The sequence below is a fragment of the Brassica napus genome, chromosome A6 (assembly GCF_020379485.1).
Source record: "Brassica napus cultivar Da-Ae chromosome A6, Da-Ae, whole genome shotgun sequence".
NCBI lineage: Eukaryota > Viridiplantae > Streptophyta > Magnoliopsida > Brassicales > Brassicaceae > Brassica > Brassica napus.
The window spans coordinates 5,337,689-5,351,089 of NC_063439.1; the positions used below are offsets into that span (position 1 = coordinate 5,337,689).

The 13,401-nt window shown below is 40.1% G+C and overlaps 2 protein-coding genes and 1 pseudogene across 2 annotated transcripts; 2 read left to right on the plus strand and 1 right to left on the minus strand.

The window, feature by feature from the left end:
* The first annotated feature begins 6,933 nt into the window (after nt 1-6,933).
* LOC111198967 (PI-PLC X domain-containing protein At5g67130-like) lies at nt 6,934-9,388 on the plus strand. The gene is made up of 7 exons (XM_048734963.1): nt 6,934-7,395; nt 7,599-7,715; nt 8,275-8,391; nt 8,466-8,564; nt 8,655-8,958; nt 9,031-9,304; nt 9,346-9,388. Exons 1-7 carry the CDS (start codon nt 7,303-7,305, stop codon nt 9,386-9,388), a joined length of 1,047 nt encoding a protein of 348 aa, XP_048590920.1. The 5' UTR covers nt 6,934-7,302.
* Nucleotides 9,389-9,930: 542 nt separating this feature from the next.
* On the plus strand, nt 9,931-10,986 carry LOC106346555 (peptidyl-prolyl cis-trans isomerase E). The gene is made up of 2 exons (XM_013785923.3): nt 9,931-10,299; nt 10,542-10,986. The coding sequence occupies exons 1-2, from the start codon at nt 9,984-9,986 to the stop codon at nt 10,757-10,759; spliced, it is 534 nt and encodes a 177-aa protein (XP_013641377.1). The 5' UTR covers nt 9,931-9,983; the 3' UTR covers nt 10,760-10,986.
* LOC111198968 lies at nt 10,825-13,159 on the minus strand (annotated as a pseudogene).
* Nucleotides 13,160-13,401: the final 242 nt, after the last annotated feature.

Genomic DNA, 13,401 nt, shown 5'->3' on the forward strand with positions numbered 1-13,401 from the left:
CAGTGAACCCTCATAGACTTTGTTCTAAGAACCTTCCCGCTTTGCGGAGAACTTTACATCCTTTCAACCTCATCTCTAAAGATTTCCTCACCTGCAAACATGTCTCGAAGGCTGTCATACGCAGAAAAAGGAAAAGGAATTGCAAGAAATGTATCACCACCAAGGAAAGGAAGAGTTGCAGTACCAGACTTTGATAATTCTGAGCTGCTAAGGAAACATGAGCTGACTCTCATTGGAAGAGTGACAAACCCTAAGGCGCAGCGTATGTATTGAGTATATTGAGCCTAATACTTGTATAGAAACAGAGTTTCTTTATATACAAGTATTAGGCTCAGTATACTCAATACTGGATCAGCTCCTTTAACATATTGGATCATCACTTCGCGGAGTTCTTCTCTAGCTTCTTGAATTGCTTCCTCTGGGATTGTTTCTTGGAGAGGTGAGGAAGTGTTTACCCGGTCCATATTTCTCGATGGTGATCTCCTCTCCTCATGTCTTCGGTCATAGGTTTGAGATTTGGCAACCACTTCTCTAGGGGAGTTTTCATGACCCCTGTCCTTGAGACCAGAAGTATGTGTCTCCTTAGGAATTGGTGCTTGAGGAGCGGGTAGTCTTCTTCCCGATTCTACCCATCTAGTTTCACTCTGTCTATGGCTAGATACTTGTGATGAATGAGCAGAGTGTGCTTGTTGAGGGTGTTGATTTCGGGCCCTAGAGTATGACTCGTAAGGATAGTCTCTCCTCGTTGAAGTTATAGGTGCTTTTCCATCGCCAGCTCGATGTGAATAATGCCGGGAGCCTGAGTCAGATCTCCTTGCATCACGCATAAATCCATAATCAGCTCTTCTAGCATCTCTCATAAATCCAGAGGTTTGTCTATTGTCTTCCTTCCCGTGGGATTTCTCAAGAGGAAGGTGATTGCTTTGACGGTAATCAGACTGTTCTCCCGCCTTTGATCCAGATATCCGTTGAGATTCTGAGTCTTTTAGTTTCTGTGGGGGATTCTGTGGACAGTCACTGGCTTCATGGTCCAGTCGCTGGCAGATCTTGCAGAATTTTTCAAGCTTTTCATAGACCAGAACTGCAGTTACTTCATCACCATTACGGAACTCCAATGTTGACTGGAATAGTAGGGGTTGGAGGCCGTTGATATGTGCTCTGAGGCGAGCTTTAGATGGGGTGATTTCCCAGCATTCAAAGTGTCCAATGTCCTCTCCTATGCCTCTCAGTATAGCTTCACTCCATAGATGAACAGGCACATCTTGGACTTGTATCCAAAAGGGAATCTGAGATGGGAAGTTAGGAGAGACCGTTGGTTCCCATTTTTGAATAATAAGCATCCATTTGGCAAAGTGGTATGGCCTATTATCCAGCACTGTTTGTAGATCTTCAGGCGTTGCAAACTGAAACTGAAACCTTCCTTGTCCTAGGTCAGATCCAATGGGTCTTGAGCTGCACTTCCATAGATCGCTAAGAAATGGTATGAGTGACCACATACTATCAAGGATATTGAGAACGAGAGCGCAAGAACTTAAAATGTATGTATATTAGATTAATGAGAATGTACAAGGGGAGTTTCTTTATATACAAGTATACAGTATATAGAGAGCCTCTGTTTCTATACAAGTATTAGGCTCAGTATACTCAATACGCCCCTCTCAAGCCTCTGAAACGGAAGGTGGAAGTGATGAAATGGAAGTTGAAGATGATGAAACAGATGATAGTGATGGAGAGAAGAGGCTTGATACTGACATTCGAGCAAGGATATGATGAAAAGGTGATGGATGAAGCGGTTTTGTGAAGATATCCGCATGATTGTCAGCACTGATCACGTGAATAAGCCTGATGAATCCCTTCTTAACCTGATCACGTGTAGTATGACAATCAATCTCAATGTGTTTCGTTCGTTCATGAAACACAGGGTTCGTGGCAATGTGGATCGCTGACTTGTTATCACAGAAGAGCTTAGCAGTATGCTGAACTTTGATCTTCAAATCCGTAAGCAGCTGCTGCAACCAGATAAGCTCACAAGTCGCCAAAGCCATACTCCGATACTCTGCTTCGGTACTACTTCTGCTTACTGTCTGCTGTTTCTTACACTTCCAACTAATCAATGATTTTCCAAGATAAACGCAGAACCCAGTAACAGAACGTCGAGTATCCGGACATGAAGCCCAATCTGCATCAACAAAGGCATTCAAGCAGGTCTCTGAGTTAGCTGCATAGAAAAGACCTTGACCTGGATTGGACTTCAGATATCGGAGGATCCGTTGAGCAGCCTGATAGTGTACATCAGTAGGAGCCGAGAGATATTGACTCAGGCGATGCACAGCATATGTTATATCATGACGAGTTATCGTGAGGTATAGTAACCGTCCTACTAGCTCACGATAAGATGTAACATCAGTCAACAAAACACCAGTAGTAGCACTCATAGGAATTGAAGGATCCATAGGCACGGCACATGGTTTCGAAGCAAGTAGCCCTGTATCAGCAAGAAGATCCAAAGTATACTTTCGCTGAGAAACAGAAATACCCGTAGAGTTCCGTGCTATCTCAAGACCAAGAAAGAACTGAGCTTGACCCATGTCTTTGATCTTGAACGCTTGATGAAGAATCTTCTTTACATCAAGAACAGCTTGAGGATCATTGCTGGTGATTAGAATATCATCAACGTAGACAAGCAATGCAATGAAAGACGATCCAGAAGTCTTCACAAAAAGAGAGTGATCACCCGGAGATGGTGAGAAACCATTAGCTAAGAGGACTGAAGAGAAACAGTTATACCATTGCCTAGATGCCTGCTTAAGGCCATAAAGTGACTTGTGAAGACGGCAAACCGGATTTGGAGGCAAAACAACGCCAGGGGGAGGTGTATAACCCAAAGGTAAGCTCATATATATTTCTTCATCAAGTTCACTGTGCAAAAAGGCGTTAGTAACATCCATTTGATCCAAACTCCATCCATGCGAAGCAGCAAGACTAAGAAGAAGCTTCACGCTAGTCATTTTCGCAACAGGAGAGAACGTGTCTGTATAATCCAGTCCTTCTTGCTGTGTATACCCTTTGGCAACAAGACGTGCTTTAGGTCTCTCCACCGTGCCATCAGCATGATACTTGATCGTATAGATCCATCTGCAACCCACAACATTTTTACCCGGGGGCAGAGAAACAACAGAGAAAGTCTTATTACGTTCCATTCCCTCAAACTCCACATTCATCGCCTGTGTCCAGAACTTAGACTTCACAGCTTGCTTAAAAGATGTAGGTACTGTCTCAAGGGAACATGTAAGAACAGCATCTTTGTAGGAAAAAGAAATGTTATCATAAGAAAGGACAGAGGAGAGAGGATAAAGTGGTTCAGGGGAAGATGATGAAATGATATTGGCAACGCAATGATTTTGTAAAGAGGAATCCATAGAGATCAAAGAACAATGATAATCGGAGAGATAAGTGGGTGCCTTACCTGCTCGTTTTGGCCTAGCTCTGTCAAGTTCAGTAGCTGAAGTTCCAGAAGCCACAGCATCTCCAGTCACAGGAACACTCGGAGGAACCGATGTGAATGTAGAAGATGATGTGAAAGATGATGCATGTGAATGCTCAGGAATATCATGAATGATAGAATCAAGTGCAACAGGAACAGGTAAAGGCAGTATTGATCTAGAAAAGACGTTTTCAGGCTGAGAATCACTATCAAGTTTCATAAAAGGAAAGTCAGATTCATGAAAAAGAACATTACGTGTAATGGAAACAGTTCTAGTTTCAAGATTTAGAACTTTGTAACCTTTGATTCCTGATGGATAACCTAAGAACACACAAGACTCAGTTCTTGGAGAAAATTTATGACGATCCTTTTGTAAAGTTGATGCGTAACACAAACATCCAAAAGACTTAAGAAAATTGTAATCAGGTTTCTTTCCTGTAAGCTTCTCATAAGGTGAAATTTTGTTTAAAAGCAAAGAAGGTGTTCTATTTATCAAGAAAACTGCCGTAAGAACACAGTCACTCCAGTATTGTAAAGGGATTCGAGATTGAAACATCAAAGCACGGGATACATTCAAAAGATGTTGATGCTTACGCTCAACAACAGAGTTCTGTTGAGGAGTATAAGCACATGAAAATTGATGTAAGATACCATGCTCTCTTATCAGATTAGAAAACGCAAGTTCTTGAGCATTATCACTTCGAATCATTTTAATATTGGCCTTATACTGATTACGCACAAGAGTAACAAAGGAAGGCAAGATAACAGAAACATCACTTTTATATTTCATCATATAGATCCATGTTACACGAGTGTGATCATCTACAATTGTAAGGAAATACTTGTAACCCTCAACAGACTCAATACAAAAGGGACCCCAAGTATCTATATGAATAAGATCAAATGGTTCTGCAGACATGTTATTCTTATGTGGAAACGGAAGACGACGTTGTTTAGCTAAAGGACACACGGTACAACTAGGAGACTCAAGATGAGAGGACTTATCTAAAGCAATATCAGCAGAGAGATGTTGTAACTTGGCAGAAGATGGATGTCCGAGGTGTTGATGCCAAAGAAAACCATCAACCTTCAAGGATCCACAGAAGTTCAACGACGGAGAATGATTATGTTGATCAAGAATGTATAGATTGTGAATCACAGAACCTCTACCAATCATCAAGCCCTGAGTATGCTCCTGTATTTGACAAGAATCATAGAAGAAGTGAGCAGAATGACGATGTTTTTGTAATAAGCTACTAACACTGATGAGATTAAAATGGAAAGAAGGCACATGTAAGACATTATGCAAAACAAGAGTGTCAGACAAATGCACTATGCCAGTATGAGTGATCGGTTCCTTCGTTCCATTTGGAAGAGAAACTGTGACCCCTGAAACAAGAGAAACTGAACTAAACATAGCTAAGTCAGAACAAACATGCGTAGTCGCTCCACTATCTATTATCCAAGAACCCAAAGGCAAATGTGTAGATAAAGAGGAAAGTGTTTGGTGTTGGAAAGTCAAAGAATGATGTTCAAAACGAAGGCTAGTGGAAGGAAAAGGAAAGGTATGTGAGACAGTACCACTTGAAGATTGAGCAGCCATGAAACCAGTATCTGTTATTGACGCATTGACTGATGACTGTGAAATAACAGGTTCAGGAGGTCGCAGATGAGACTGTAACTGTTGAATGAGTTGATGAACTTGATCAGGATGAAAAGCATTGAGATTCAGGTTTCCTGCAGGAGAAGCAACCGAAGAACCAGTCGTGACATTAGCAACATTATTCTGCTGTGAAAGCGGTTGCGCAGGCCTGGATTGAGATGATCTTTGCAAAGAACCAGTCTGAGCATTAGAACGCTGAGAATTGCTATTGTAGAACCTATGTCCAGGAGGATAACCGTGCAATTTGAAGCACTTCTGCACGATATGACCTGCCATACCACAATGTGTGCAGATAGGGCGTGGCCTGGAACGATAGTTGTTGTTGTTCACAGCAGCATAGGCAGCATTCTCGACTGGTCCAGAGTACGTAGACTGACCAAGTTCGCTCGTTGAGTTCTGGAAAACAACGTTATCAACCCGTGTAGATGGTTTGATGTTCTTTTGACGTTCATCTTGAGTAACCAAGTTGAAAACTTCTTCAATCGGGGGAAGAGGCTTGATCATCAAGATGTGACGCCTAGTGGTTTCATAAGACTCACTCAAACCCATCAAGAACTTCATAACACGACTCCTTTGTTGCAGTTGTTCCCAAGAAGAAGCCGCATGACACTCACATTTGCCACACGTACATACAGGGAGATCGACATAGTTTTGATACTCCTCCCAGAGTGTAACCAACTCTGTATAGTAAGTACTAATGTCTAACGAGCCTTGCTGAATAGTACTGAGACGTTGTTCAATCTCAAAGATGCGAGGAGCATCGTCCTGCTTGAAACGAGTCATGAGATTTTTCCAAATACTCTCAGCAGTAGACATGAATAGCAAGCTCTGACCTATCTTCTTGGAAACAGAGTTCATCAACCAAGTAGAGACCATATCATTGCACCTAGACCAAGAACCTGAATCTCTATGATCAGCAGGAGGTTTTAAGATTGTACCATCAATGAATCCGAGTTTGTTGCGGACGTTGAGCGCCATACGAACAGAGCGACGCCATGAGTGAAAGTCAGCTCCAGAGGCAAGACGATCCGAAACAAGTGCCAAGCCGGCATGGTCCGAGTTGTGCAGATAATAAGGGTTCTCGTACAGATCCACAATCGAACGAGAAGAATCTCCAGGAGTCATCGGATGAAATCAAGAAACGGACTAAGACAGTGACGACGGTGAGAAGGTGAGCTGAATCGAAAACGAACTAAGAGACGGTGACAGTGGCGATGCGAATCGGAGCTCGACAAAGTCGAATCGAAGCTCAGAAGCACGCAAGACGAATCACGAAAACGAGATAGACGAAAACGATCAGATCCAGAACACTCAGCACCATCGAGATGACGAAATCGAAGAAGAGATGAGAAATCGAAGCACTCATGATGTGAATCGAAGCTCAAGAATGAAGAAAAATGGCGGAAAAGTTGTTATGCTCTGATACCATATCAAGGATATTGAGAACGAGAGCGCAAGAACTTAAAATGTATGTATATTAGATTAATGAGAATGTACAAAGGAAGTTTCTTTATATACAAGTATACAGTATATAGAGAGCCTCTGTTTCTATACAAGTATTAGGCTCAGTATACTCAATAATATAAATTATTGGTCTGATTGTGACAAAAAGCGGTAAATAGTTACGGGCAGTAAGACTTGTGCTACGGTAAAAACTGGGGATATCACAACTCCTTTACCAAAGTGCTAAAGATATGAGGCTTAACCGTCGCCGGAATCCCGAAATTGTCCAGAACAATCGATAGATATATGTGTGTAAGTGTGTTGTGTGTGGTTAGACCAAAGTATTACAGATTTTTAAAATTCATTTTCGTTATATGTTATTCAGAGTGAAAACTTCAAAACTAGTCAAATCTGATTTATTTCATTCTTATTAAATGACTCTTTAATTCTTTACACTCTTTTTTGGTCAAATCTTTTTCTAATTTTCTATATATAAAAGGATTAATTACTTTCAAAGGGGTTACCCAAACAAGACAGATATATTAGATATTAAGGAAAGATAATCTTTAAAAAATTATAAGTTCATGAACAAAATATCAGAATCAGTAAATCACTAACCAAGATTCCAACGTTGTAATAAGCGTTTCGTTTTTAAAGTTACACTAATTCTACAAAAGATAATAGATATTTCTTTTTGGAAAAAACAGTGACAATGGCATGTTTCAGATTCTTCTCTGCAGTCACAACTTTGGTTTTGCTTCATCTCTCATCAATCGCCTTTGCTTCTTCCCATGGCTCAAAACAGGTAAACCAATTTTCATAAAAAATCGAGATTAAATATGAGATCTAAAGATGCAATGTGAGTTCTGCAAACGTTGCGGTAACCAACTATGTCAACTCGCCAGAAATTTTTATGGAGATCAAATGAATATATATTTGATATATTTTATAGAATAGTAGGGATGTTATCATCCATGTTACAATTTAGGGATTTTCATCAATATTCAGCTCGGCGACCAATGCTCATCCGACGAAGAGTGCAGCGTTGGACTTGGTTGTTTTAAATGCGGCATCGATGCTGCAAGATGCGTAAGATCAAACATCACAGATCAATTCTCCCTTGTGGTAAGTAAGAAACACTTTTTATTTTTATATGTTAAAACTGTTGTGTTTCATATACCATCAACACGAATATCATAGCATGAAAAACTGTAAACGTAAACGCTAAACACCAACGGAAAAGGAATTGTTTGCATTTATAATTTATATACTATCTCCTAGGTCACATAATTCATAAACTAACCTGTATTTTAGTGTTTCTGTGTGTAGTATATGAATGTACATGAGAGTCATGTCACTTTAAGTCTCTTCTAATTTTCAAAGGGACATTCTTAACATGTCTCTCCGATGATGGATCATTTGGTCCATAGTTTTGGACCTAATTTTACTTTTTACGTCGGTTGTATATATTTGTTTTCTTCTTGTTGAGTTCTGTCACGCTATTATATACACGTTTAGAATGTCTTTTTGTCGTAGTCCTAAGGTAGGTCTGATCAGCGACTCTTGAGTTAACGGTCTAACTACTTATTACTCTTCTTCAAATCGAGCCACAACGAATCTTTATATTTTTGACAGACTATAATGACGCATTAATAACTATTTAGTGTGTGTTTTTTTGTAACAGAACAATTCCATGCCGTTTAACAAATATGCATTTTTGACGACCCACAATTCATATGCCATCGAAGGAAAACCGCTTCATGTGGCGACCCAAGAAGATAGTATAACCGAGCAACTCAATGTTAGTATTAATTCATTGACACATAATCAGTTCATTATGTTTCTTAATTTCTAGACTATAATGTAAATGTTCAGAGTGGTGTTCGAGCATTGATGTTGGATACGTACGACTACGAAGGAGACGTATGGTTGTGCCATTCGTTTAACGAGCAATGCTTTGAATTCACTAAGTTTGTAAGTCTAATCTCACCAATTTTTTGTAAAGATAAAAGACTCTCAACATGTCTTCGGTAAAATAATTTGTTTTGTTATATCACATTTTAGAATCGGGCAATAGACACGCTCGAGGAGGTATTCGCCTTCTTGACAGCAAATCCATCAGAGATCGTGACAATATTTCTCGAGGATTACGTCAAATCGCCAAACGCGTTAACCAAAGTTTTTACTGACTCTGGTTTGAAGAAATTCTGGTTTCCGGTTGAAGACATGCCTAAGGGTGGCCAAGATTGGCCATTGGTTAAGGATATGGTTGCAAATAACCACCGGCTAGTCGTCTTCACTTCAGATAAATCCAAGCAAGAAACCGAAGGAATAGCTTACCAGTGGAACTACGTACTTGAAAACCAATGTGAGTGTGATGAGATACCAAAATTCCGAAACGTTGGTCGAGAAAATAACCGAATAATCTCATTTTTTTCAGATGGGGACGATGGAGTTAAGCCTTCGGAATGTAGCAATAGGGGAGAATCTGCACAGCTAACCGATAAAACCAAAGCTTTGGTTTTGGTAAATCATTTCAGCACAGTTCCGGTTAAGCTCTTGAGTTGTGAGGAGAACTCTCAACATCTTATCGATACGATTAAGACATGTTACGTAACCGCTGGGGACCGATGGGCGAATTTTGTCGCTGTCGATTTTTACAAGGTACGTAAGGTTACAAATATATATATGGTTTTAGAAAGAAAAATAAAATTGGGTTATAAATTTTTTGTTTTGTTTCTTGGTTTGAATATAGAGGAGTGATGGAGGAGGAACATTTCAAGCAGTGGATAAACTAAATGGAGAGCTTCTGTGTGGACGTGATGATGTTCATGATTGTCATCATTAACAAGCATGGCCCTTTACAAAAATGTTATGAATCTTAAAGCTTTCTCATTGATTTTTTTTTCTATGGATTTTATTCATATCTTGTAGAATGCTTGTACTCGATCATTTAGTCCATTGTTATAATTTATGCAGTTATGAATAAGTGAAATATCCATAAAACATTTTCTCACTGTATTATCATCTGACAAAAAAAACTCCAAGCATTTCCTTAACTATCATGAGTTCTATTATTATCTTACTGCAAATTGTTAGTAAGCATTCAAAAAAATTTCATCTTAGCTTCTGTTTCAAGAAACTATGTTAAATTGTTAATTTGTGTTGTCAACATGTTAAATTGTTAATGAAGAAAATCACTAATAAAAAAAGAAAAAAAAACACTAAGAAAAATAGAAAACATTAAGAAAATAAATAAATATTAAATTCTTAGGCTAACCGTAGTGGGCCAAAAGAGTTAAGGCCCATTAATATCAGACTTGTTCAGAACAAGTTGTTCTTAACGTCGTCGTCTTTCTAGTCTCACCGAGAGAGAGAGAAGGAACTCGAGCAATGGCGGCGGTTCAACAGCAGCAAGCGATGCAGAAGAACACGTTGTACGTCGGAGGCTTAGCCGACGAAGTAAACGAATCGATCCTCCACGCCGCGTTTATACCATTCGGCGACATCAAGGACGTGAAGACGCCGCTGGACCAAGCCAACCAGAAGCACAGATCCTTCGGATTCGTCACTTTCCTAGAGAGAGAAGACGCTTCCGCCGCCATGGATAACATGGACGGCGCCGAGCTGTACGGCCGTGTTCTCACCGTCAATTATGCCCTCCCGGAGAAAATCAAGGGTGGAGAACAGGGCTGGGCCGCTCATCCACGTACGTTGCCTCTCCTCCTTAGTTGATTTTGATCTGTTGTTGATGTTGATTCGTGTTAGCTTGAGGTTTTATGAATGAGTCTGGAACTTAGGGATTGTTGAAATTAGGGTTTGGATATGTTAATTCTCTGATTTGAAGTTAACTCAAGCTTAGGATGATCGATATGTTCTTGGTTAAGCAGAGAGATTCTTAATTCTCATTGGTTAATAAACTGATCTTTCTTGGTTGTGTTTTATTTTCAGTTTGGGCGGATGCAGACACATGGTTCGAGCGGCAGCAACAAGAAAAGGAAATACTCAAGATCCAAGCTGAGAACAAGGCTGCTATGGAGGCTGCTGAGGAACTTCACAGGAAGAAGTTGGCGCAAGACCGACAAGGGGAGATGGAAGAAGATACGGAGGTCAAAGATGATCCTATGGCAAGAGCTGAGGCCGAAGCTCTAAGCCATGATAATCCCTGATGAAAGTAAGCTTTTGCCGGTTTCTCTCACTCCCACCCCTTCCTCCTGTAGAATTACGGTTTGGTTTTCGCCTGAGTTGTGTCAGATTATAACTTCATTGAGTTTGAGATTAGATTGTTTTATGAAGTTATTGACTATGTTAGTGTTATAGTTACTAGACCTGGTACTGTACTTTGTTGAAACTTGCATGGTTAGAAAAGTTAAAAAAAATGGTCCATGTTTCTAAACTGGTTGCTCTTCATTCGAAAAGGGTCATCACTCATCACTAATGTAAAGAGCAATTAGCTTTTGGAACAAGGAGATGGTCTAAATTCTATTCAGAGAGATTTAAACCCGTTAAGTTTGGATCCTGCTGGTTTATCCATAAACCACACCAGGTTCCCGTTGCTCGGCTGGACCAGACGTGGAGGAAGAGACAAAGAGCTATCTTGTAATGGCAAGTCAGATTTCAAAGTGGATAGCATTGGCTTTGGATGCTCCGGTTGCCAGTATAGCGACGTTAGCAGCTGAGTTAATGACTAGCAAAGTAAATGTGATTCTCTCTGGTGGCGGTTTAGGTGAGTTGGTTGGGTGCGTAACCCAATCGTCTTTCACCTCGAGTGCTGAGTGGTTGGGGAAGAGCGAGGCTACTTGCCCATCCGAGCCCATCCCTAGTAAGAACAGATCAAACTTGGGACATTCACTGTTCTCAGATGGAGTCACAGTTCGCTTTTTCACCATCTGTCTGATGGCGAACTCATACTCTGTTGCAGCTTTGTCGACTGATACCCTGTCGTTAATGGAATATATATGCCTCGGAAACACATTTACCTGAAAAAATAAAGCAACTCTCAGAACAAGAGCCTCAAGTTTCTTCTATACATTAAGTTATCAAAACCCAATCCAGACGTAGATAACCTTAGAAGATGATCCCTGGCGAGTTTGTAGTGGCTATCGTCAAGGCTTTTACCTACCGCACGCTCTTCCGCCCAAAAAACATACCATTTATCCCAATCTACAATTTTGTTGTAAAGCGACTCGATCAATTTTCTGTTGAACAATCCATTAGGAGAGCGATCAAGGAGACTGAAAATGGGATCTTAACAAGCTTAAAAACGTTTTTAGTAAAACTTGTAATTACCCCATCAAGCTAATGAGAGAGCCTCCTGATAAAACAATGCAGAAAGCACCATGTTTTAGAATCGACGCTTCTGATATCTCAGCTATATAATCTACCAAGCCAGTGCTAAGTTCCTCCAAATTCTCGTGAACCCTTATTTCTCCTGTCTTTATGAGTCCAAGTAAGCGCCATATTGTTTCTTTTCTTTTTCCACCAGTTTTTTCAGCAATTCTACATTAAATAACAAATGGGATACAATTGTAACTTAAGAAATAGATCAAGTTTTGATTGGGAGGTTAAGAAATCACACTATGGAATGAAAGAAACAGAGAGAAGATTTTAGTTGACTCACCAAATCAAGTTTCTACGAATCCAATAATCAGCATTTATAGTTCACAGAAAACAGCAATACAAGATGAAAATAAATATATAAAAATATATGAAATCCAGAACGATTAAATAAACAAATGTCAGTCATAAAAAACAAATGAGCATCAGTTCTAATTGTTAGGATGCGAGATTCCATATTAAAATTACAAAGGAAACGATAATATAAGGTGGTAAAGTATTTTTAAACTGTTAAAGAAATAGATGAAACGTGGAATCCAGATTTTGTCTCTTTTTTTTTTTTTTTTTGAATGAATGCTACATTTATTCATCAAAAAACCTTTGTACATCAAGTGAAACCTTGTTTATGAGGAACTACTCCTATCTCTATACAATTTCCAAAACTCCTAGTCTGTCTAAAGTATTTACAGTCTTGTACTAAACCAGAACTGCAGCACTTCTTCAAGACCTTTTACTCGTTTCCCCTGCACCAAACTGAGTTTATTTCGGATGGTCTTATCAATGAGCTTGAGCATAACAGACAGTGGCATCGGTGGTTCCCCATGACGCCGCTTGTTTCGTTCCCTCCACAAGAAATACATAGCTACTTGAAGAGCATAATTGATGCAGAAACGCTTCTTCTTCTCCATGCTAGCCGAGATCAATCGCATTACAGTCTCACATGAGTTAGAATAGGAATTGCGCATTATCCCTTTGGTGAGCTGCTCCCAAATATGAGAGGAAACAGCACATTCAAAGAAAATATGGCTTCGCGTTTCCGGAGCATTCTTACAGAGTACACATGTAATGTCAATTCCTTGACTCCAACGAGAGACGCGATCCAGAGTTGAAAGTCTATCTTTGAAAGCAAGCCAGGTTATGAAAGCGAATTTTGGAGTAGCTTTGGAGAACCAGACCCTGCTTCCCCAGTCACACTGCAGCCCCGTCTCTCTTATCAACTGCCAAGTCTCCATGGTAGAGAATTTTTGCTTAAACCCCGAGGACCAGCGCCACAGATCTTTGTCCAACTCTGAATTACTCTGCTTCTCAGCAAGTTTCCCAGCTCTTTTTCAATATCTTGAAGAGAAGCTCCCCTATGCCTCCTTCTCCTCCGATGATTATTTAATACTTCTTCTACCGTTGCTTCCCTACGAACACCCATATCTATGATACCTCTGTCTCCAAGTATCTCAGCCAGAACGCCCAAATCACACCA

Bases quoted from the DNA above. Each gene is read 5' to 3' on its own strand.
- LOC111198967 (XM_048734963.1), top strand. From the start codon at position 7,303: ATGGCATGTTTCAGATTCTTCTCTGCAGTCACAACTTTGGTTTTGCTT. The intron at 8,565-8,654 runs GTAAGTCTAATC...ATCACATTTTAG, and splicing joins GCTTTGAATTCACTAAGTTT to AATCGGGCAATAGACACGCT. The intron at 8,959-9,030 runs GTGAGTGTGATG...CATTTTTTTCAG, and splicing joins CTACGTACTTGAAAACCAAT to ATGGGGACGATGGAGTTAAG.
- LOC106346555 (XM_013785923.3), top strand. From the start codon at position 9,984: ATGGCGGCGGTTCAACAGCAGCAAGCGATGCAGAAGAACACGTTGTAC. The intron at 10,300-10,541 runs GTACGTTGCCTC...TTTTATTTTCAG, and splicing joins GGGCTGGGCCGCTCATCCAC to TTTGGGCGGATGCAGACACA.